At 39.2% G+C, this 25952-nt stretch overlaps 1 protein-coding gene across 1 annotated transcript in view; it reads right to left on the bottom strand.

Annotated features, from left to right (window-relative positions):
• The window catches only part of GRXCR1 (glutaredoxin and cysteine rich domain containing 1), a 124845-nt gene that overhangs the window by 34965 nt on the left and 63928 nt on the right, over positions 1-25952 (bottom strand). Inside the window, exon 2 of the mRNA XM_066386793.1 lies at positions 23364-23606. Within this exon, the coding sequence (XP_066242890.1) occupies positions 23364-23606 (243 nt within the window). The remainder of the gene's footprint in view (positions 1-23363; positions 23607-25952) is intronic.

Raw genomic sequence — 25952 nt, 5'->3', positions numbered from 1 at the left:
TCTTGGCATTTTAGTAAGACTTGCACCATGTGTGGGTTTCCCCAACACCACCCAATTCAGCTGTGTGCTCAGGATTGCCAAGTAGGAGCTCCTTAGAGCAAGGATGTGGTAAACTAGTGACTCCTGGTGGTTGTTGCATAATTGTGCAACCATTTCTAGAAGAGTCTAAAAGAACTGGAAATAAAATATATTGTTTCATTTCCTTCCATAAAAAAAGTACTGCTACCAGAAATATGAATCATTATATACATTCAAACAAAATTCACTGGGTAAGTAAACATTTTTAAAACTCTTTATAAGGAAAAGTGCATTGTAAGGTATTCAAATCAAGAACACTAAAATTTATTGATGTATACTGCTAAAATATGACTATAGCTCAATATTCTCATCTCAGGAATTTTGTCCTAAAACATAATTCAACAGGAACAAAAATCTCTATTCAACATTATTATAAAAGCAAACCCCAAAACTAGAAACATTAATTTCCAACAAAAGCAAATGTTTTAACAATTCAAATGCATCATCATGAGGGTAGATAAAAGCATTCTTGTTTAATTATAAGTATATGAAAAAAATAAGAATGTTTTTGAGAAAATATTAAGCTTAGCAGAGTAAAAATGGTTCATTTGTTGTGAATGTCACCATATAGTGTATATGTCACCATACACACACAAGGCAATATGGAAAATGAACACAATTGTCATTAATATTACATATTTTTTATTAAGGACTATTTTTAGAGCAATTTTAGGTTCACAGCAAAATGGAGAGACAGTCACAGAGACTTCCCGGATTTCCCTACCCTTACACATGTATAGCCTGCCCCATTATCAACATCCCCCACCAGAGTGGTAATGTTTATTAACAACTGTTGATCCTAACCTGACATTTCATTATCACCCAAAGTCCATACTGCATGAGGGTCCACTGTTGGTGTTTGTAGATTCTATGAATTTGGATAATGTGTAATGGCATGTGGTCATCATTATGGTATCATACAGAGTACTTTCCCTACAAATATTCTGTGTATTGTGTATTAACACTTAAAAATCCCATCTTTCCAATAAAAAGTTAAGGACAGAAAATATCCTGATTGAAAAATTATTTCAGACCAATACATAAGGATAAGCTAATAATCAACTTTCAAAACTCAAATCTAATCAACTCTTTCTTTCCAACTTCTACTCCCCTTCACTATTCATCTCCTCACTTCCTCAGGAAAGTCTTCTTTAACCTCTTACTTTGGGTACACCTTATTAGGTTTTCTCAAAGATTCTATTCCTTTCCTTCAGAACAAATTTCTCACTTTGTAATGATATACACATTAGGGCGATTATTAAAGTTTGTTTCTTCTACTAGGTTATGCAAAAAAGACTGTGTACACAGGAAATACTACAGAAAATGGCGGAATGAACTGAAGAGCAGGGCATACTCAATGAGAGGGTTAACTTGTACAGCGTGTCCCCACTATGGTAAAAGCTGCAGCAGAGCAAGGAGTGGCGGTGGTCGCTCATTCATTTGGGCAATTTTCATCAATCCACAGAAGAACTTGGATGATATTAGAATATCTAGTCCCCTTGGTAGAGCTAATAGGAATCTGTCTCTTCATTCTCTCCTGTTTATCAACTGCTCTTATTATCTTCAGAAGAGACATTGAGAAATTAAGGATTTTTAACTTATGCACCCCTTTGTCCTGGTGTCCTACTTCCCATAGTCAATTGTGCATGACTTTAGCCCTCAACTAGTCCTCTCTCTTTCTTTATATAATACAAACTGATCAACAGTTATTGCTAATCTACAGGAATACTGTCTTTTCCAAGAACCATCTTTGGCCAATTATTCTTTGGACCTGTTGAACTTCCATTGACCTTACTCTTGCTACAGCGTTACAAAACATTTCACCTTCCTTTCCCAAATAAGAAAGCTCCTTTCAGGCTTTCTCATGGTCAGCATCAGCAAATGGAGCCTTCTGCTTCCAGAGCTCTAGTTGATTTCTTCCACACTCGATTATTTATGAAAGAGATAGAGAAGAGACAATATGTCTATTCCACTCTCCAGAATAGGTATACACAGCATGCAGCACATTTGCTGATACCTACTTGGAACCTAATGATGTTTCTCAGTTAAAAGTAAGTAACTGAAAACTAGAGGATATTGTTGACAAGTTGATACAAGAGGTGTTTTAGCTCAAACAGGGATGCACCAAGGAATAAATAACCCCGAGTCCAGGGAAAGCAAGAAGGGGACGCATAAAAAAGAAGATAAACAAACTGTTTCTGAGATATTACTGAAATGAATTGCTCCAATCTGGCTGGGAGCGCATTTTCTGCTGTTCTTTTTGTGTCCCATACATTTTGCCTGTGAAAGATAAAAGACATTCTCACTGGAAGAAAGAAAGGAAGGACAAGAAAGGATGGGAGAGAGAGAGAGGAAGTCTCACCATTGATTAGAACCACATTTGCCATTTTCTGTGCTGAGATGAAGTGTGGTATGTGTGATGTTTGCCAAGATGGAGAAAGGAGAGAGAAAAAAAAGCTTTTTAAAATAACCACATTTTTGACCCTGGCCGGTTGGCTCAGTGGTAGAGTGTCAGCCGGTGTGTGGATGTCCTGGATTTGATTCCTGGCCAGGGCACACAGGACAAGTGTCTATATGCTTCTCCATCCTTCTCCCTCTCCTTCCTCCCTGTCTCTCTCTTCTCCACCCACAGCCATGGCTCCATTGGAGCAAAGTTGGTCTGGACGCTGAGAATGGCTCCACAGCCTCCGCCTCAGGCACTAGAATGGCTCCAGTTGCAATGGGGCAATGCCCAGAGCATCGCTCCCTAGTGGGAATGCCGGGTGGATCCCAGTCAGGTGCATATGGGAGTCTGTCTCTCTGCCTCCCCACTTCTCACTTCAGAAAAATACAAAAAAATTTTAAAAAATTTTAAAAATAAATAAAATAAAATAACCACATTTTTATTATTTTTCTCCCCAAATTGGGAATAAATAAAAATAAAAAATTTAAGAACTAGATACACCAAAAAAAACCTACAAAAATTTTAACATATTTATAAAAATATTTTAAAATTCTTTTTAAGAAACCCATTTTAATTATATTTTATGTGATTATACTAAAACAAGTGAACTTTTTCGCATCCACAATCACCTGACTTTAATATTCTGAAGTTACTGACAGCTGAGGACACTGGGAAGTCCTTTTCCCAGCATGTTTATTGCCTGAATCAAGCTACTACAAACCATTACGGGGTCTGGGTCCTAATATGAAAACAAAAGCAAAGGTTTTGAGATTGCTGAGGCGATAGTATGATTCACTTTGAATGTATCGAATATAAACAAATCTGATTTTCAACTCTTTTCCACACTAATATTAGAGTTGTAAGCAGAAAAAAATGTGATAAGAGAAAAGAATAAAAATTGTGTATATGAATAATAAAATGTTCATAATCTTCAAAGGTAGAAAAAAACCATAGGCAGCACAATACATTTTACATTATATTATATGAAGAACAAAATCAAATTAAGTTAGTCATCTACGTTCTAAGTAATTTGAAGAGTGATCTTTAGTGTGCAGAGAAATTGATGTTCCAATAACATGATTTTTCCAGGCTTGAATTGTAGTGCTCTTCTTTTTTCTGACTATTAACTATTGGTTGTATTATACTGTTTAGCTTTCTGAAGAAGGGCATTGGCTCAGTTTTCTTTTAATGCCACGCCTCTAGTTAGATTCTATGATTTTCTTTTAAAACAGCCGTATGGTTTTCTGAGTAGGATGGTGACATAAGCTCTTGAGTCTAACCCTTCTATCCTCCACAACCAAATTTCCCCTGAAAAGAAAAAGAAATGTAAGAATTGGGAGAAATATGACTTAGGTAAAAACTAGAACAGGATAACGTACACATGTCAGGTGCTTAAAAGATAGGTTGCAAAGGAAGGGCAGACAGGACTGAATGTTCCATGAACTCCACCATAAAAGGAGCTGCACACTTGAGAAAAATGTGGAAAAATATTAATACTTTCAAACACAAGATCAGTGCTCACTCATCCAGACATGAGAGGCAGTCAGGAGTCCTCAATAAAGACAATAAAGTCTCCAAAGAGGTAAAAATGTTTGTGCTGTTGGCCTCAATTATCTCATTTTTAGAAACTTCTCTAAGAAGATTGTCTAATGATAAAAAAATTATATTCACAAAGATGTTTATTTCAGTACTTTCTACAACAATGAGCCTAAATTTTCAACAGCAGGGAAAAGAAGAGAAAAAATGTAATACATGTTAAAAATATTTATAAAACAATTAAGAAAGAGTTTTATCATTATGGACACTCTAAGATCCTTTTAGCCTGGCTCTAGAAGTCCATAAGTAAAACCAACCAGCTCCACGTAACGGAGTACAGCGTATGAATTACTGCATTAACTGACATCGGCAACCTTTCCAATCTCATTGCCCACAGATCTCTATATACACTTTGATAGATAATCCCCAATGATGGGCACCATCACTTTCTCCCTCTCTGTAGTCATATGTCTTTGAATCTGGGTTTGTGATCAATAAGCAGTGTAAGAAATGATGTTCTAGAACTTCTGAGTGGCCCTAGCAGATGCAACATGGAACAGAAGAATCCCCCAGCTGAGTGTATTCAACCCCTGAAATCGTGAGAAATAATAAATTGTTTTAAGTCACTAAGTTTTGGGGTGACTTCTTACAAAGAATTTGATAACAGAAACATATTTGCTATTCTATGGGTATCTCTGTGAGTTGGCACTTCCTAATATTATTTTGGCCCTACTACTGCCTTTGCCCACTTTATGAACTTCACATCAACTTGGAAGACCCACCTAAGCATTTACTCCTCAATAAGACCATCTCTGAGTATGGCAGTTACTCTTGATGTCCTCTGCATGTCATTATATGCTGACATAGGGCATATTTACTACTGTATCTTTACATGGCCAGATACTTGTTTCCATGTTTACCTTCACAGTGACTGTGAGCTCCTTGTGGGCAGAGATTGTAATGTCATCATTTTTTGTATTTCCACTGCTTAAAACAATACCTAAAAAGAATCCAATACAACAGATATGACTGTTCCTCTTTTATAGATCTAAACACTGACATAGAGTGCCTAATGTGCTTAAGGTCACTTGGTGAGAAAGTTATATTAGATGTATGGGGAGGTGGATTATAAAATAATAAAATTCTATGAGCTCAAAAAGTCTTTTAGGATAACTCCATCTTTCAGTGATCTTTTTCCCACTGATATTCTATAGCACTTATAATCTGAAAAGAGAGAAAAAAAAACACTATAAGGCACACAATGCTCCATATATACTCTTGTCTTTTCAGTCTTCCTGCAAGTTTCTGGCACGTAAACCTTACAACTTATATTGCTACTAAATACTCCGAGAGGCCCAACACAGCATATAATGGGTTCCCCTTCATTTATTAATTGGTCATTTCAAAAATATTACAGTAGTCAATGATGAAGAACCATTCAGGAAAATGTTCCAAATATTTTTTTAAATATAAAAATATTAATTAATATTTTATTATATTTTCTATTCCAATTTTATGATAACTTATTATTCTATGAACTGCAATACATTTTTAAACATATAATTTTGAACCTAGGAAAAAAATGACCTTTAAAGAATATTTTTTGTGCATAATCTTCCTTTCATCTGAGTTCTGCACTACCAAAATGAAAGAGTAGACTGAAGTTAGCCATCTTCAAGGAAAAATCATATTGTTATTTTTATTGTATCCTCTGCTTAACTATGAACTGAGATTTGGTGTCATTCTTAGTCAGTGGCAGCATGAAATTGATGTATTTCTCATTTTGACTTATAAAAATCTAAAATGTCAATCTTGCCCTTTTTACCCCAGGGACAAAACTCAGTAGAAAAAATGGAACCTGGATTCTCAGCAAGCAGTCCCACAACCAAGAGAGCACTTCCAACCCCCTGGGTTCTTCCCCTCACCTCAGACCCTATGCTACATGCTTAAACTCTCTTGACTCCCTCAAGGGAAAAGCAAAAGCACAGCACACCCCAAAAAATACGTGACATCTGAGGACCCCATGGAGAAGAACAAGAAGGCCCTCTGGGTGGACTCTAGATGCTTTGGGGGGTTTCTAATTTGGCAGTCAGAATGAAAGGTAGATTGCAGGGCCCTGGAAACCATCAGCACCCAGCTAAGCTGAATGTGAGAGAAGGCTACTAACTTGTTCCTTAGAAGCTACCATTTTAGAGAGATAGAAGTTGACTTGTTATTCTGTCAGAAAAATGCAGTTATTCCTTAGAGTTCTTTTACCCTGCATCTCTTCCACCAAGCTTTTCCCCAGAACGGAACTGAGTCACTCCTCATTAGAAAGAATCAAAGAAGTTCACAAGTTAGGCATAGCACTAGAATTCTCTGTAGAAGTCTCCTGTGCTAGGAACACACAGGGCATGAAATTAAGGACTCATTCTCTCCATTTCTGAATAAAGTCTAACCCATTTCACAAAGTATAGCTCAAATATTGCCTCCTTCTCTGAACTTTCTCTCCTTACCCTGATTGAAATAGGTCTCTCTTTTGTTCCTTCTAAATAAACCTTGTTTTACCATTAACTTAGCATATGGTGTGTTGGGCAATGAGTTTGTAAAATTTGTATTTTTTGAGTTTGTTCACTTTTATTGTTAAAAAATGGCACTGGGCAGCCACGGGTGTGCTTTCCCTCTGAGCAGGGCAGTTGATTGCAAATGGCGTATTGCCATCCTACTTGGTAGAGGCTATTGTTTTGCTAATGTTTGATGGAGGAGGGGTCTTTGTGGGCGCAGCCAGTTTTGCAGGGAGGGCAGAAAGAATGCAGAGTGCTGAGGAAGAATCCAAAGAGGAGCAGAAGGAAAGGCAGAGTGCTGAGGGGGCTTTGGGAACTCTACTGAGGCTTGTGGGGCCTTTGATTCTAGGAGGAACTGGAGAAGATTCTCCTGATCATGGAACTGGAGAATGCGTCAGGACTTTGGGAGACATTGAATGAGAGGGAAGAGGTCTTCTCTGCCTGTTTGCTTGTCAGCTGGTGCGAGACTTTAATAAACAGAATGATCCACTGTGAAGCCAGTAGCCACGGCCACCATCACAGCTGCCTGGAAACATGCAGGTTTGCGTTAGATTCGGACAGACAGTAATGAAACAACAGAGCCAAGACTGGTGGGCCATCATCTTTATCCTAGCTTGCACCCAGCGGCCAAGTAAAAACACACACTGGGCTCCAAAACCCACTCATTCAGCGCTCACAAAGTTACTGACGTATCCAAGTTTCCTAGAATCAAAGGTTTCTAGCTCGCTAGCCTAATTCATCTCTTTTCCCCATCTCCTTCTCTCTGCACAAACTCTGCACAAACTGGCTTCTTCAGCATTCCTCCATCTTGACTGCCTCTCCTCTCCTCCACGTGGCCTTTCTCTGCTCTCCTCCAGCATGGGCTCCTCCTAGAATGTAATCCCTCTTTTCCTGGAACAACGTGATCTCTCTTCCTTTTAAAACCTTTTGGAGCGAAAGCTCTCCCCCAACACATATTAACATAATCACTCCCATCCCAAGCAAGAAGGGTAATTAATATTATCACCTGGGTGACGGGCTTCCACATGGGCAGCACCATCTTTAACAAAGTGAGCATAATATATTTTATCTGCCCAACACCCACCATTTTTTGGCTCCACTGTTTCTTTACTATCTGTCCAAATCCAGTGTGAACCTGCATGGCCATGATGACAGTGGTAGCCACTGGCCATACATGGTTCAACTAGCTTAGAGTGATATTGTAAGCACCCATATTCACCCCATACAATTTTTAAATTTTTGAACCCAGATTCTAGAGTTTCAAAATCTTTGATTTCCTACAACATTATATTATGCTTTAAACACAGAGGATACTCAAGGTTTGCTCAATGACTGTCCTTGTTCCTCCTAGGCTCTCCAGTGTGACTACTTTTTACGATAGACCAGAGGCTGTGCAAAGAGACATTCCCAAACCTGCTCTACCTGATTTTAGCAATGTGATTCAAGTTCCAGAGAAATTCAAATAATATCAAATAGCTGAAAAGAACTTTAGACATGTATTTCTGTGTTTTTCCAAGTCTTTCAACTGAACTTTTTTGTTTATTTTAAATCTTTCAAGGGAAACCATATGTGTAATACAATAAAGCGCATGGAGCAGTGGGTGTTCTTGGCATTTGGAGAGGAGATTGACATCCCTCCTGCTTACACTACCCACCAGGTACCCTCTAAGGAAAGGTCAAAGGAAACTCCAGGGGACCACAGAGAACTATTTGAAAACCACTCATTCTGATTCAGCCTCCCCTCACAGAAGCCACAGGAGTCAGAAAGAGGTGCTGAAATTCACAAAAAAGGATAAACACTGGCCCCCAGGGACCGAATGCTGTTGATTTCCTGCAGGGCTGACCTAGGTTACCCCCAAAGAGGCTGGGCCCCTGGTGTTAGCATTTTAAGGCTTGTTGCATCATTTTATTCATTCTGTTCATTCTTTGAATCGAATCCAAAGAATAAACACCATCAGGACCAAACATATGGTTAGGTCCTTAGCTTAATATTTGTTTTTGGAGAGACAGGCGTCTTGGGATGAGCTTAACCAAACTGGGAGTCCAAGGAGTGATTAAAAACAAAACAAAACCACAACACAATGTATCATAATCCTACCTCAGCAGAAGGAACCCTGACACTTGGTTCAGGAGCTATTTACTTTTTCGAATCCCAACGTGAGATATCAATCTAGATATTTATAGAAAAATAGGTCTTAAGGGCCAGAAAGTCTAAAAGAAAATACATGAACTTTGCCTTTATTTTTTTCCAGTCAAAATATAAATGGTATACACATTTGATTTAGGATTAGGACGCTAAATAGTAAAATATTTATTACATTTGTTTTAAGTTCTTGAATAGTCAATTTAAAATTGTTCCTCTTATATTTTTTCTTTTCCTACAAGGAAATCTGGATTGGAAACTTTATCATACATTTATTTAAGACATTTAACTTTAATTGAGCTCTAAAGAAAGGTATGTCATGAAAGATTTCTACTTTCATTTATTCTCTTATTATATTTTCTTATGTTGTGAGAGCCCTCTGGTGGTGGAAAGGATACTAAACCTGTGCATAAGAACAGAGATAGAGCTCATTCATTACACGTCAAAGCTTTTCTTTACTGAGATGCTGATTTCAAGTTCTATTAGAAATGATGCTTCTTAAAATTTCTATTAGCTTTCACCTATTCATAGAGTGGTAAATCAATTTTTATAAATTTTCTAAGATTAAAAAGAAAAGATCTTAAATGCTTACATGAAGTCTTTCAATCTTAATAAGAAAACACTGATTACATGCAAAAACATTTCCTTTTCAATCAGATTAAGAATAGTTAGCAATTTACATCTAAATTGAAATATAGGTAAATTGGCTGCTGAAGCCTTTTATTAAGTGACATGTTCTATAGCCTCTTTTAACTCAATGCCAGGTCACAAATAGACACCACTGATTTATACTTTACAGTGTCCAGGTCCAAAGCACCAAATTTAAGACTCAGGTTTCAACATATTATGCAAGTCATTAAACAAGGGACCTACCAGACACTTTAAGGAATCTTGCCTCACAAAGAACTACAACAGACAAAGCGAAAAGTGCCGACGTCTTGGGCACATGAGACAACAGACTTAAATTTGTGAAATGATAAAACCAGGATATATATTAAGAAAAGCTTGGCCCTGGCTGGTTGGCTCAGTGGTAGAGCATAGGCCTGGCGTGCAGGAGTCCCGGGTTCGATTCCCGGCCAGGGCACACAGGAGAAGTGCCCATCTGCTTCTCCACCCCCCCTCCTTCCCCTCCCGCAGCTGAGGCTCCATTGGAGCAAAAAGATGGCCCCGGGCGCTGGGGATGGCTCCTTGGCCTCTGCCCCAGGCGCTAGAGTGGTCTGGTCGCAACAGAGCCATGCCCCGGAGGGGCAGAGCATCGCCCCCTGGTGGGCGTGCCGGGTGGATCCCTGTCGGGCACATGCGGGAGTCTGTCTGACTGCCTCCCAGTTTCCAGCTTCAGAAAAAAGAAAAAAAAAAGAAAAGCTTAATGGTGAAGTTGTTTGTTGGGCTTACAATTTAGAAACACTTAATGTCTGCATGCCTCAAAAGGTCTCTCTTTAACAGACTCTAAGTTTTGGGAGTGAAAGTTGAATTGTTCATAAACAGGTTTCGAGGTACTTAATACTTAAGGACTTTTCAAGTCATTGGATTAACTCCAGCACCCAAAAACGAGATGAAGAAAACTGTTGGCTGCATTTCTTCTGTGAGAATCAGGTGATAGGCAAACAGATCTGTGAAGCTGAAGGTGATGATTTGATCACCGGACCAAGGACACCACAAGATGTTACTGGTGAAGCTACTGTGCTACTAAGGGAACAATGTGATGCTGTGTGACTGGAGATTAGAGGGAGATTTGGTACTTTGATTTAGTTCCATATAGCTGTGCACTGAATGACAAACTGTTCCACAGACAAATTTCACAAGCATGTGGAATGTTGAAACATAATTAGCTGGCTTTGCTAAAAGTGCGCAGTCCTCCAACATGAAAATGTCAACGAGCACACCTGTCTCAGGCAGAAAGCCAGGATTAGATGACAGCACAATTCTGCATTTTGGTAGACTGATGTGGTTATTGCCCCTAACTTGTCCATGCCTTATTTTATGGACACTCTCTACAACATGGCTTTGGTGTTCCTCCCATCAAGAGCTGGGGTTGTCTCTTCTGTCCATCTTGAATCTGGATCTGACCATGTGACCCGCTCTAGTCAATGGGATAAACACAAACATGATGTAAGTAGGAAGAAATTTGAAATGTGTTTGAGCATTGGGCTGATCCTCTTTCACCACTAGAAATCATTTGCCATGATTTAACACATTCCAGCTAATCTTCTGGGGTGGGGGTGGGGCATTGCGAAGGACTGGGAACTAACAACCTTGGGAAGTCAAGGGAGCTTGTCCAGTGAGTGATAACAGATTTGATTATATTTCTGAGTACAGTCGGGTAGGGAAACAAGTGAAACCAAAGTGGTGACTATAAGCTGCTGAAAGGGAAAGGGGCCCAGGATAAACAATACTGATGATATTATAGGACTCCAATAGAGAGACACGGAAGAGAGACAAAAGGACAGAAAATTGTGGCCAGAGAAGGACATTTCTAAATTCAGGATCTGGAATGAGGAGTGGTTTCAAGTGATGTAACTCGGGATGTGAACATGCTGCTAAAAGAGTGAAATAGAAAGGATTGGAGACGAGGGGCAAAGAACTTAGTGGCCTCATTTTAAACAGTTCAAACTCTAAAAACAGACACACCTAAATTTTAATTTTGACTAAGCCACTTGTGATCTGAAGGCATTTAAACAGTTTCTTACCATTGCTAAACCTTACTTTTCTTCAGATATAAAATATGCAATGGAAGACATAATAACAGTCTATTCACAATATTATTTTAAAAGCTAAAGAGCTTAGCCTGACCAGGCTGTGGCACAGTGGATAGAGCGTCAGCCTGGGATGCTGGGGACCCAGGTTTGAAACCCCAAGGTCGCTGGCTTGAGCACGGGCTCATCCGGCTTTGGTGTGGACTCATCAGCTTGAGTACAGGGTCACTAGCTTGAGCGTGGGTCATAAAGATGATCCCATGGTGCTGGCTTGAGCCCGAAGGCCACTAGCTTGAAACCCAAGGTTGCTGGCTTGATCAAGGGGTCTCTGGCTGGGTTGTAGCCCCCCCCCCCAAGGCACATATGAGAAAGCAATCAATAAACAACTAAAGTGCCTTAATGAAGAATTGATGCTTCTCATCTCCCTTCCTGTCTGTCTGTCCTTTTATGTCCCTCTTTCTCTCTCTCTAAAAAAATAAAAAATAAATGTAGAGCTTAGCATTGCTGTTATTGTCACTGTTGTTGCTGTTATAAACTATCCTCAATTATTAAAAAAAAAAAAAAGCAAAGAAGCAATCATGCAAGAAAGTTATTGCTTAATTTAAATTCCAAGAGCCTGACTTAAGGCTTACATTGTAAACCTCTCTATCCGGTACTTCCTGAAGTAGAGAGAACAGGCCAGGAAACAAACACTTCATGACTTTGAACAAGGAGTCTTGAAGATTAAACACTAACTTTGTCTATTACAAATGAAATGCAAGACAATAGGGGCAGATATGAATGTTCAGGGAATTCTTCTCCCATCCAGACCTCTGCTGAAATTGCTAATGATCAGGAAATGACCAAAAAGGGACAAGGACTTCCAAAGAAAAAGGAAAATAAATATAAAGACATAAATTTATCAATTCCATAATTAAATGCTAAAATATCAAAACTAACTGACTGCCTTTCTAATAACCACAGTCCCTCTTCTCTTCTAAGAAAAACCTGATTTTTTTTTTTACCATATTGAGATAAAAATTCCCAGCCTGTTTTGCACCCAAAAGTGAACCATAAAATGCAAGTGGAAGGTGGCTGGGATTTCTGAAAGAGCTTTATAAAAGGGAGCTAATTAGCTGGATGCACTTTTTATTTTCTCTTTTCTTTCTCATTCCCTTCCTGCCTGAATGCAGACATGAGGTGGAGAGTTTCAGCAACTATGTTGACCCGTTAGAAGACCCTGAAGATTGAAGGCAGATGCTACAAATGGCAGAGCTATAAACAAGGAAGCGGTCCCCAATGACGGCATGGAACTTTATCCCTTCCCTGGAGCATCCTCCTGTACAGTAACTTTTTTTTTTTTTTTTTTTTTTTAATTTTCTGAAGCTGGAAACGGGGAGAGACAGACAGATTCCCGCATGCGCCCCACCGGGATCCTCTCGGCACGCCCACCAGGGGCGATGCTCTGCCCCTCCGGGGCGTTGCTCTGCCGCGACCAGAGCCACTCTAGCGCCTGAGGCGGAGGCCAAGGAGCCATCCCCAGCGCCCGGGCCATCTTTGCTCCAATGGAACCTTGGCTGCGGGAGGGGAAGAGAGAGACAGAGTGGAAGGAGGGGGTGGGGTGGAGAAGCAAATGTGCGCTTCTCCTATGTCCCCTGGCCGGGAATCGAACCCGGGTCCCCCGCACGCCAGGCTGACACTCTACCGCTGAGCCAACCGGCCAGGGCCCCGTACAGTAACTTTTATGTGGAAAAAAAGTAATAAAGCCTCTGGTTTTTAATGCTTTGGGGTTTGTTGTTGTTTGTTTAGGAATTTTTCTGGAAAAGAATCATTGTTATTCAGAAAATAATGTAATTAATAACTGCTATAAACATTCAGCCTGAAAATTTCACTTTATTTTGTTATTGCCTCAAAGTAGACTAATTGATGATTCATTTTGATAAACAATGATTTTTTAAAATTTATTGGGGTGACACGGGTTTATGAAATTATACCGGTTTCCGGGGCATGATTTTATAATACGTCATCTGTATATTGCATTGAGTGTTCACCACCCTAAGTCCCCTCCATCGTCATCTATCCCCACCTCCGCACCTCCACGTCCCCTCAACCCCTTTCCCTCTTGCATCCCCACAGTGTTGTCTGTGTCTATAAGTTTTTGTTCTTTGCTCAATCCCTTCAACCAGCTCCCAACCCCCAGCTCTCTGACAGCTGTCAGTCCGTTCTCCATGTCTATGTGTCTGTTTCCATTTTGTTTGTTCGTTTATTTTGTTCATTAGATGCCACATGTAAGTGATATCATATGGCACTTGTCTTTCTATGACTGGCTTATTTCAGTTAGCATAATAATCTCCAGATCTATCCATACTGTTACAAAAGATAAAATGTCTTTCTTCTTTACAGCTGGGTAATATTATTACATTGTGTAAATGTACCACAGATATTTTTTACCTACTTATCTACTTTTTTTTTGCTGTGCAAAAACTTTTTAGTATGATGTAATCCCATTTGTTTATTTTTGTTTGTTTCCCTTGCCCAAAGTGATATATCAGAAAAAATATAGCTACAAAAAATATCCAAGATTTTACTGCCCATGTTTTATTCTAGAATTGTTATGGCTTTTAGTCTAACATTTAAGTCTTTAATCTATTTGAATTTATTCTTATGGATAGTGGTCCAGTTTCATTTATTTGCATGTATCTGTTCAATTTTCCCAACACCATTTATTGAATAGACTATCATTACATCATTGTATCTTCTTGCCTCCTTTGTCAAATATTATTTGACTATAAAGGCTAGGATTTATTTTGAGGCTCTCTAGTCGGTACTATTGATCTACATGTCCATTTATATCCTAGTACCATACTGTTTTGATTACTAGTTTGATACCAAGTAGTCTGATTCCTCCAACTTTGTTTTTTTCTCAAGATCATTGTAGCTATTTGGGGTATTTTGTGGTTCTATATAAATTTTTGGAATATTTGTTCTAGTTCTGTGAAATATGCCATTGGTATCTTGACAGGAATTGTACTGAATCTAGAGATAGCTTTGGGTAGTATGGACATTTTAATTATGTTAATTCTTCCTATATGTGAACATGGTACATGCTTCCACTTATTTGTATCTTCTTCATTTTCTTTCTTTGGTGCCTTATAACTTTCTGAGTACAGGCTATTTACATCTTTGGTTAAATTTATTCCTGGGTATTTTATTCTTTTTGAAGCAATTGTAAATGGAATTGTTTTCTTAGGTTCTCTTTCTGATAGTTCATGATTGGTGTATAAAAAGTGCAACTGATTTCTGGGTATTTATTTTGTATTTTCCTGCTTTACAGAATTCATTTATCAGTTCTCATAGTTTTTTGGTGGAATCTATAGGGTTCTCTATAAACAGTATCACGTCATCTGCAAACCACCAGCTTTACTTCTTCCTTCTCAATCTGGATGCATTTTATTTCTTTCTTCTTCTTTTTTTTCTGATTGCTGTGTCTAGGATTTCCAGTACTATGTTGAATAAGTGGGGATAGCCAACATCCCAGTCTTGTTCCTGTTCTTAAGGGAAATGACTGTAGTTTTTGCCTACTGAGTATGATGCTGGCTGTGTTTTTTTCATATATATCTTTTATTACATTGAGGTATGTTCCCTCTGTTCCCACTTTGGTGAGAGTTTTTGTGGTCGCTGGTGCTGGATTTTATCAAATGTTTTTACAGCATCTATTGATACAATCATGTGGTTTATATCTTTGATTTTGTTTATGTGGTATATCACATTAATTGATTTGTGGATATTGTGCCAACTTTGTATCCCTGGAATAAGCCCTACTTGATTGTGGTGTATGAATTTTTTAATGTATTGCCAGGTTTTGTTTGCTGATACTTTGGGGAGGATTTTAGTATCTATGTTCATAGGGATATTGGTATATAATTTTCTTTCTTTGTGGTGTCTTTGTCTGGTTTTGGAATTAGGATAATGCTGGCCCCATAAATTAAGCTTGGAAGTTTTCTCTCCTCCTGAATTTTTTGGAACAGTTTGAAAAAAATAGATGTTAGTTCTTCTTTGAATGTTTGGTAGAATTTACGTGGGAAGCCCAGGACTTTTGCTTGTTAGAAGCTTTTTATTACTGTTTCAATTTCACTAGTTTAAGAGGGTTTTAAGATTCTCTGATTCAGTTTTAGAAAATTGTATGTTTCTAGAAATTTATCCATTTCTTCCAGAGTGTTCAATTTGATGGCATATAGTTGTCCGTAATATTTGCCTACAATACTTTGTAGTTCTTTGGTGTCAGTTATTACTTCTCCTCTTTCATTTCTGAATTTATCCTATGAGTTTCCCTCTTAAGACTGCTTTTGCTGGGTCCCATACATTTTGGGTTGTTGTGTTCTCATTTTTATTTGTTTCAATGTATCTTTTGAATTCTTCCTTGATATCATTGTTAACCCATTCATTGCTTAGTAGCATGTTATTTAGCCTCCATTTCTTTGTGTGTTTTCTGTTTTGTTTTGTTTTGCTTTTTATTGATTTCTGGTTTCATACCAGTATGGTCAGAGAAGATGCTTGATATGATTTCAATCTTTTTAAATTTACTGAGACTTGTTTTGTATCCTAAGATGTAGTCTTTCCTAGAAAATGTTCCATGTGCACTTGAAAAGAATTTATATTCTTCTGCTTTGGGGTAAAATGCTCTGAAAATATCAATTAAATCCAATAACCTACTGTGTCATTTAAGGCCATCATTTCCTTGCTGGTTTTCTGTCTGGAAGATCTATCCATTGATGTCAATGAGATGTTAAAATCCCCTACTATGACCCTATTAATGTCAGTCTCTCCCTTTATGCCCATCAAGATTTCCTTTACATACTGAGGTGCTCTTACACTGAGTGCATAAATGTTTACAATAGTTTTATCCTCTTGTTGGATTACTCCATTTATCATTATGTAGTGTCCTTCTTTGTCTCTTACTGTAGCCTTTGTTTTAAAGTCTATTTTGTCAGATATAAGTATTGCTACCTGAACTTTTTTCTTATTTCCATTTGCATTAAATATCTTTTCCATTCCTTTACTTTTAGTTTGTGTGTATCTTTTGTTCTCATATGGGTCTCTTTAGGCAGTATATAAATAAATGAATTTACAAAGAGATTAAGGAAAAAAATCAAAAGACACCTTAAATTAAAATGAGGACAACAACCCAAAATCTCCAGGACAGAGAAAAATCAGTCCTAAGTTGGAAATTCATAGCCTTAGAGGCCTAGTTTAATAAACTAAAAATATCTCAAATAAACAATCTAACTTTATAAGTAAAAGAACTTGAAAAAGAACAACAAACAAAGTTTAAAGTGAGTAAAAGGAAGGACATAATAAAAGTTAAAGCAGAAATAAATGTAATAGAGTGTAAAAAATACAAAAGGTCAATGAAACCAAAAACTGATTCTTTGAAAAGATAAACAAGTTCGACAAACATTTAACTAGACTCATCAAGAAAAAGAGGGGACCCAAATAAATTTATAAAATCTTAAAAAACAAAACTCAAAAGTCAAACTGTTTCCAAGTAACTTAACTACATCTCAGTAAAAGCTCAAGAATATTGACAGGAATGCAAAACTATCCCAACAAAGAATATTTTTAACAAGACATATTCACAATATGTAGAACTCGATAAAAAATTACCAGACACATAAAGAAGCAGGAAAATATGATTTATAATTAAGATAAAAGTTAGTCAATTGAAACCAACCCAAAACTGACACAGATATTGGAACTGTCAGGCAAAAAGATTAAAATAGTTATTATATCTATACCTCATATGTCTAAAAAGCTAGAAGGAGAAATATTAAACATACTAAATGGAGACAGGGAAGAGTTTTTAATTGAATATCTAAAGATAAAATTACAATGTCTAAAATTAAAAAATACACTTAATAGTATTTTTTTTAGAGAGAGACAGAGAGAGAGTCAGAGAGAGGGATAGATAGGGACAGACAGACAGAAACAGAGAGAGATGAGAAGCATCAATCATTAGTTTTTCGTTGTGACACCTTAGTTGTTCACTGATTGCTTTCTTATATGTGCCTTGACTGTGGGGCTACAGCAGACTGAGTGACCCCTTGCTCAAGCCAGCGACCTTGGGTCCAAGCTGGTAAGCTTTGCTCAAACCAGATGAGCCCACGCTCAAGCTAGTGACTTTGGGGTCTTGAACCTGGGCCCTCCCATCCCAGTCTGACACTATATCCACTGTACCACCGCCTGTCAGGCAACATACTTAATAGTATTAACAGGATGTTAAACATTGCACAAGGAAAGATCAAGCACCCAGGGCATATGGGGAGGTTTACAGTTGTTCACGTGAAAAATAATACAATAATTAATAATAATACAGTAATAAACTCTGTGTTTTATGTACTCACAACTGTAAACCTACTTTTCCCCATCCTGTAGAGTAATAGAAACTATCCAAAATAAAATGAAGTAACCTAAGGAACGTCACACAACCTAATTCGCATGTAATTGGAGCCTCTGAATAAGAGAAGAAGGGTAGGGGGAATATAAAAATATTCTTAAAAATAATGGCTGAAATATTCCAAATTTAATAAAAACTATAGACATATAGATCCAAAACTCTCATTGAACCCTAATAAAAAAAATATAAAGAAAGCTACAGCAGACCCTGGCCAGTTGGCATAGTGGCAGAGTGTCCACACAACATGTGGATGTCCCAGGTTCAACTCCTGGTCAAGGCACATAGAAGAAGTGACCTGCTTATCCACCCCTCCCCCTCTTTCTTCTCTCTCTATATATCTCTCTTCCCCTCCCACAACCATGGCTTAGTTGGAGCACGTTGGCCCCAGGCACTGACGATGGTTCCATGGCCTCAGCCTCAGGCACTAAGAAGAGCTTGATTGCTGAGCAACAGAGCAATGTCACAAATGGGCAGAGCATAGCCCCCTAGTGGGCTTGCCAAGTGGACCCTGGTAGGAGCACACATGGGAGTCTGTCTCTCTGCCTTTCTTCCTCTCGCTAAATATAAAAAAAGAAAGAAAGAAAGAAAAACTACATCAAAACATATCATAATGAAGTTTCTCATATTTATTGTTAAAGAAAGTTTTAAAAGAAGCCAGAAAAGGAGAAAAGATACATTACATACAGAGGAACAATAAGGATAACAGCAGATAATTTTTTCATCAAAAGCAATGCAAATAAGGAGAGAAACAATTTCTTTAATGTGCTGAAAGAAAGAAAGAACCCTTCAACCTAGAATGCTATATCTAGCAAAAATAACATTTTATAAATAGAGGTGACATAATTTTTCAGACATAAAAAAGATAAATTTATTTATTTTTGCAGAGCCACACTACACTCATCAGAAGTCCTTCAATTAAAAGAAACGAATGTCACATAGATATAAGAATCTATACTAAGGCATAAAGATCACCAGAAATTAAAACTGCAGAGGATAGGGCACTTCCAAATTCATTTGATGAGTGCATGGTTACCCTGACACCAAAACCAAAGACAGTAGAATAATAGAAAGCTATGCTGACTGAAACAGCAATAGTTACCAGGGAGCTAGGGTTGGAGAAAAGGATTGACTGCCAAATGACATGAGGAATATTTGAAGGTTTATGGGAATACTCTAAATCGCGAATGTGATGGTAGATTTGACATCTGTCAAAACTCACTCATCAAATTATGTACTTCAAATGCGTATACTTTATTAAATATAAATGTATACCTCAGTAAAGCCAAATAAAACAAAACAAAATAAATGAATACAAGATATCTGGCAGATACCATGGATTGGCTCATTCAGTAACCAGTCCGATCTCTTAGAATGTCTGTCTATACTGAAAATGCTAGAAAACTAAAAGTACATTTCCCATTTTTCCTCACGGTTTTCATATGTCACTTTAGTAACTATGAATACTCTCTCTCCAGATTTACTTAGGGATAGATTTATGTAGAAAGAAGGACAGGGAACCGATCATCCATTTTGCTGCTGAACCATGTCAAAAACATCATGTTTCTAGAGCTGACCACTTCTTGCTTGTGACAGAGACTTCCATGGTGCTCGTTTGCACAGAGAAGGTCTGCAAGGGGTCCTTAGGAACATGTTTAGTGTCTGTATTTCTAGTCTACAAACCAGCTATGCTTAATAAGGATTCTTTTATTCTTAAATGAAATAAAATAGCACTTTAATTTTAGATATAGAATTATCAAGCAGTCGCACCTCAGTGTCAGCTAGTTTAAGAAACTTACTTAAATCAACAGCCCTTCTTTTCTTCTCTGTTACCAACCCCCCACATCGGGTCATTCTGTGAGTTTTCTAGCTCAGTTAGTTCCAGGGTGGGTTTTGTGGATTTCCACTACAGAGTTTTATGGTTGGTCCAAAATCAAAACACTTTTTCTAACCTATTTCTTACTGTGATTACTAAGGTAATTTATGTCTAAGCTATTAGAACATGATATTTTCATGTCAAAAAGATTTTTTTCCAGTGCCAAAACAACAGGGCAACTGGCCCTCAGTAAGTTCCAGCTGAACTTGCTCTCCACCCCTGTCTCCTACCCCCAGGCAATGGAGTATCCCAGGGTGGTGTTTTCTAAAGTAATTTCTTTCCCTTCATGATTGCATTGCTTTCATCTTTAGTTTTTAGTTTGGCTGGGAAAAAAGGGTCCTCAGGAAAAAAGAGCTCAGCATCCTTGTCTATTCTTTTGTTCTTGCCCGTTGAATCCATTATCTTCTCTTCAATGAAGGTAACTGCATTTCTTTGGCACCACCCACCTGGGTTGGCTGGCAGCCATGGCAGTGAAATAAGGGAGCTGCAGGATGTTCTCAGCTCTCCGCTTCCCACCGCACTGCCTCCTGCAGGCTGCCTCCAGGTGCACTTCCTGTCTCCGCAGTGCCTCCTGCAGGCTGCCTCCAGGTGCACTTCCTGTCTCCGCACTGCCTCCTGCAGGCTGCCTCCAGGTGCACTTCCTGTCTCAGTCTCACTCATTCCCCGGCTCTCTGTCTCTCCAGTTCTTTCTCTCCCTCCTTCAAGAAAGTTGTATTGTGAAGATGATTCACACATCTTGAATTTTTTCTCACTCATCTAAATTTAAATCCAATAGCTTCATGTGACTGTTTAAAAAATCACAGATATAAGGAAATTACCAACATCAGCTTCCGTTTCTCCCTAAAAATTTTTTGGTTTCTCCACGTGCCAAGCCCAGCAGAGGGCGTCCTTCCATCTCAGATGCGTGGATGCTGCAGCACAACGGCTCCAGGATACCAGCGGTGTCTTTCGTTCACAACTGCGCACTGGAATTTAAATAAAGGGGCTCTTGTAGTAGAAGGGGAATTTGTTATAAGTTATCCTGGGGTGTTTGTCTCCATGTTGAATGATAGACTTAGAAGGAATTCCACTTTTATTAAAAAAAAAAAAAGGAAAAAATCTGTCTCTGGCCTCTCTCCAAGTGTGGAATACTAGCTTCAAACTTCAGAAGCAACAAAGTAGCACCTGTGTGATTGCTCCACTTCTAAGCTACTGTGCGTGCAAGTACAGTGATCTCAGAGCAAAAGCGATCCAGAAAGCAATCTGCGTCCTACCTCCTTTGTTGCACTCTCTTTCAATTCCTCAAACTAAGAGACAGACGCAGAAAAGGCAAGGCGGCCTGTCAGACTGTCTCAGAAGCAGGGAGAAGACCAGCATGGTCCAGAGCAGTGGAACAGCTAGGGCCAACCGGTACCGGGCAAGTTTCATTATGCAGTTTTATAGAAACTTAAATCCACCATGAGAAATATCTTACATTGTCAGAAGAATTTTTCCTGAATTAAAAGGCAAATGCCCACAACCTTTATCCGTGATTTTCTCCCTGGTGTGGATGAGGTTATTACATCATTTCCTTATGGCAGAAGGTCCTCAGAAGAGAAGGAAAGATTATGAGGAGACAAGGGACCATCATTCATATATCTATTCAACACATGTTTTTGAGCACTTGGGGCCAAGCCCTGTCGTATGTGCTAACTATCCATCAGTAAACAGTCCGAGACCCCTTGCCTTGAGGTAATGGACCAAAGAGCAAGCGTTTCGGGAGTTGGACCGATCTAACTTTGAGTCTGGGCCTGCCACTTACCAGAAACATCCATATCTTGGTCCAAAGGAATTAATGTTCTCTTTTGCAAAACGGGAATGACACTTGTCAATATTTATTGAAAATGTAACTTTGTCCCAGCACAGGAACTAAGCATATCTATCATAAAATCTTCACAGTTAGCCTATGAGAAAAGTCCTATTATCATTCTCATGTTACAAAGGAGGAAATCAAAGCACAGAGTGACATGCAAATTGCCCAGAAAGACATGGAAGCATCAGAGCAGGAATCTGAAACAAGCCTGTCTGATTCCAAGGCTTTCTTGCCTCTTAACCAGTGTGCCAGCGGGTTGATTTCTAAGCTGTCTTGAGACAGCATGAGATGGCATCGGTAAAGCTGACAGTACAGTTCAGTATTATTCTTAGTATTATCATTAAGATTTATTGTAATTGTTACTACCATTGTGGCAGTTTTTGGAGACCAAAGGGTCAATGTTGAAATATAATAAATGAAGTGCAATATTCCAGGTAAAAATTCCTCTGCTTCGAAATGCAGTCTGAACCCAGCTCTGTTTGAAAGTCAGATTCTGTAATGTCATAGCTGTTAAACCATGGCATCTCTGCATTTGTCTTTCCATAAGATGACAGGCTGCCTCTAACAAGTGTGGCTCCGGACAGGCTATCAGAACAGAGGTTCCATAGAAGAACATGTCAAGAATACAGAGTAAGGTTCCCTGCAACAAAACATGAGTATTTGCTGCTCTGGATTTTTCTAACCTCCCTTGAAAGCTGAGGGTTAAGACCAGTTGCACAACAAAACCTAGATGGCGCAGTGGATAGAGCATCGGACTGGGATGTGGAGGACCCAGGTTCGAGACCCTGAGATCGCCAGCTTGAGTGCAGGCTCACCTGGTTTGAGCAAGGCTCACCAGCTTGAGCCCAAGGTCGCTGGCTCGAGCTAGGGATCACTCAGTCAGCTGTAGCGCCACAGTCAAGGCACATATGAGAAAGCAATCAATGAACAACTAAGGAGCCACAACAAAGAATTGGTGTTTCTCATCTCTCTCCCTGTCTGTCTGCCCCTATCTGTCCCTCTCTCTGACTCTCTCTGTCTCTGTATCCATCTGCGGTTTGACAGCCCCTCTTTGTTCTCTGGTAAGTGACCCTGTCATCAGCCCCACCATCTCCCCTGCAGGCCTCTCTTGGCTCTTGGCTCTCAGTCTTCCCAAAGTGTCCTCTCTGGAGCCCTCTCCTGGGCTTCTTCCCAGCTGAACGTGTCCACGGATCAATGGGAGTTATTACGCTAACAGCATTATTCAAAGAAAAACGAAGCAGGCATGTTTTCCTGCTGCTCTGGGAGTTCTCTCTGCTAACCGTAAGCCTGAATTTGTGTGTCACGCTGCTGCATTAACCAAAATCAAGAGTAATTTTAAACAAGCAGATACAATTCTGGCTCCAGGACCCAGTTCTCATTGATTTCATGTCAGGATTGTCGTCTTGGGTTTGTCAGCTGGGAAACTGAGTGCTGGGTAATGGGGTAAGAGGGAATTCCCAAATATGTGACTTACAAATATTCTATTTTTCTTGCCTGTACCTGAAAATAAATAGTTTCTAACCCCCATGTCAATCTCCATACTGCAAAGCCCAAGTCAACTGAACGGTTTAAAAGCGTATCCTGTTGAAAAAGACAATTTCATGGTGACTGATCTCACATAGTTTCTGTTGGGAGAAACGGCGCTGCCACGCATTGTTTGGGATAGAACAGGTGCCTCAATCCCTTTGGTTTCAACGCCAAAAGTAGCAAGTGTGCTGCAAGCTACATTGTCGTGGGCTTCCAGATTCCTATCAACACTGGTGGGGTTCAATAAAAATACAGTTTCCTTACCCCCAGGTAATGGCCATCGATGAACACGACAGGGAGGGAAGGAGCTTCAGAAACCCGTCGGCATCGCTCATCTAACTCTTTTCCATAGTCACCATTCAGAGCTATGTTTTTCTCTTCAAATTTTACTCGATGGTTTTGGAAGATCTTTCTAACCAGTTCACATCTTTCAAAGGTTGTCCGCACCACACGAAGGCAAGTGGTATAAATCACCACACGGTCAAATTCTAGCTCGGTTGTTGGTTGCTGAAAAAGAAACATGGTCATGGTGAACATCTGCATTTACTTTCTCATGTCTTATTTTATGACAACTAACAAGTTTTAGCAATGGTCGTATACATTAAGAGCATGCAACAAAAAATAAATGAGCCCTGTATTTGTCAATCCTCAGACATAACTTTTTAAGTTAGAACATCTGTAACTGAGATGGGGATAGCAATCAACATAAATTAAATGACATAATTAAAATGACAGCATTTTTTTCTGTTCTCAGTGGCAAGTCGAATAATGGCATAGCTTAAAACTGATGATCTCTCACTTGGCATGCCATGTGGTGAAATAAGGAATGGTTGTATTATTTTTATCATGTTTTGCTGACATTGTTCAGTTACTGTATCTGCCTCTTCAACCCAAAGTAAAATATGGAAGCAATCAAGTTTAGTATTTAACCATTCAAAAATCCTTTTACTTCTCAATTTACCAAATTTCATAGTCTTTTGAGCCTCAATTTCCTTCCTGGCAATAACATGACCTATCACAGGATTGTTCTGAGGCTTATGTAGCACAACGCATACATAAGTTCTGCTGGGTGACAAGGCTCCAAGGGGTGGCTCCGCCACAAGGAACAAAAGCTTGAGTGGCTCAGAAGGAGTGCGCAGAAACCGAAAGGGGCCGTGGGGGAAAGCCGGGCGTGAGAAGGAAACGAAGCAAAAGGTACACTGCAGTGGGGACAAGCAACTCTCAAAACGCAGGTGAAAGCTCCCTCGGTGAGAATAATTTTTTTCCCTACATTTCCTGCCCCGTCAGGAATTAGTGACTGCATTCTTGGGAAACCCTGTCCAGCGCTGCTCAGACCATCCCAGGCCAGTCCTGCCATCTCCAGGAAAGATCTACTTCCTCCTCTTCATAGTCCTACTGACGAGGGACTGAACTGAATACAGCCATATCATGAGACAAGGGACTCATGAGTTTTTTCAGGGCAACAGTTGTTGAAACCCAACCACACAATGTCTAAACCCATGTGAAGTCAAAGCTTTGATTGGAATTGCTCCAGCCAGCTAAGTACTAGACTCAGAAGATAGGATACTAAGCTCCACCACTTTGTATTGAGAGAAGCCAGAACATTTTGCTGGATGCCCCTGTACAGATAGATAGTCCTCACAAGGTCCCAAGGCATGAAGACGACAACGTAATGTTCCACCTCACCAAAGGAGAGGGCATTTCTTTTTCCTGATGATAAAGTTTATTAAAGATGTAAGAATCATTTCTTTCCCTCGGTAGAGTTCAGAGGCCAAGGTGAAAACTCAGAGTCCTGGGGGGGGGGGCAAGCAGGTGTCATAAATCCTCAGACAGGTCAGGACTAAAAGAGATATTAATGAGAGAGGTAAGGAAAGGGTCCTAGGAAAGAGAAAAATGTTACTCAGCTTCAGGTAAGCCTCGGGCTTGCAGGCCTGTTACTCAGTGTTGTCAGACATGATGATTTTAAATAGAAGCTTGAAGTATAAGTTCTTATAGGGAACATTCTGCTTTCTAAACTTTGGCACCTCATTAAGAATGGGGACCATGAAGCCCCATCTAACGGAAAGCTGAATTTGGACTACAGACTGCTAATATATTAACGCTGGGGTATAAACAGCATGCGATGGACCTGGATGTTGCCACTGGCCAGCTGTGTGTCTTTTAGAAGCTAATGTACTAATAAGCCTTAGGTTTTTCTTGTTGTTGTTCTTGTTGTTGTTGTTTTCAAATGTACAATGTAATAATAGCAACAATAACGCAACAGGTTCGTTGAGAAGACAGTGTAAGCAAGAATATGGAACAGCTAGTATTGGGCTTGAAACATGGTATTGTGCTAAGTGCAAAATTATTACACTACACATTGTGAACTTTTTAAGATTAAAAACAAACAATAAAATCATAGGAAAAAAATGTGGGTAATAAATGAGAAGGAAAAGGGGCTATGACTATGCTTTGGATTAAGCACTGATCTTCAAAGAGAGCAGCCAAATGCCCAAGAGTCCCAGGGTCCCCTTCACGCTCACGGTTATGGTCAAGCCTAGAATGAGTGGAACTCTCTATACAATTGCAGCTTTTAGAAGAGCACCGAACTTCTCTTTTACTTGTACATATCTGAGTAATTTAACTGTGTTTGCTCCTATCAAAATGTTTCACTATTTTCATTAGCTGTAAATACTTTTAAAAATATTTGGTAAGAAATACACTTGCTCCATGTGTGGAAGTAGGTGGGAAAGTTTAAGATTGGACCTCTGTTGCCTCATCAACCACCTCACATAGGATTCTCTCTAACTCACCCAGGAGACATTAGGTACCACTTTTCCATGTGTCTCTAAGAGTTGTGCATTTAAAAAATAG

Source organism: Saccopteryx leptura, chromosome 5, assembly GCF_036850995.1.
Source record: "Saccopteryx leptura isolate mSacLep1 chromosome 5, mSacLep1_pri_phased_curated, whole genome shotgun sequence".
NCBI lineage: Eukaryota > Metazoa > Chordata > Mammalia > Chiroptera > Emballonuridae > Saccopteryx > Saccopteryx leptura.
Note: the sequence above shows the minus strand (reverse complement) of the source record. Positions and strands in the feature narration are given on the sequence as shown.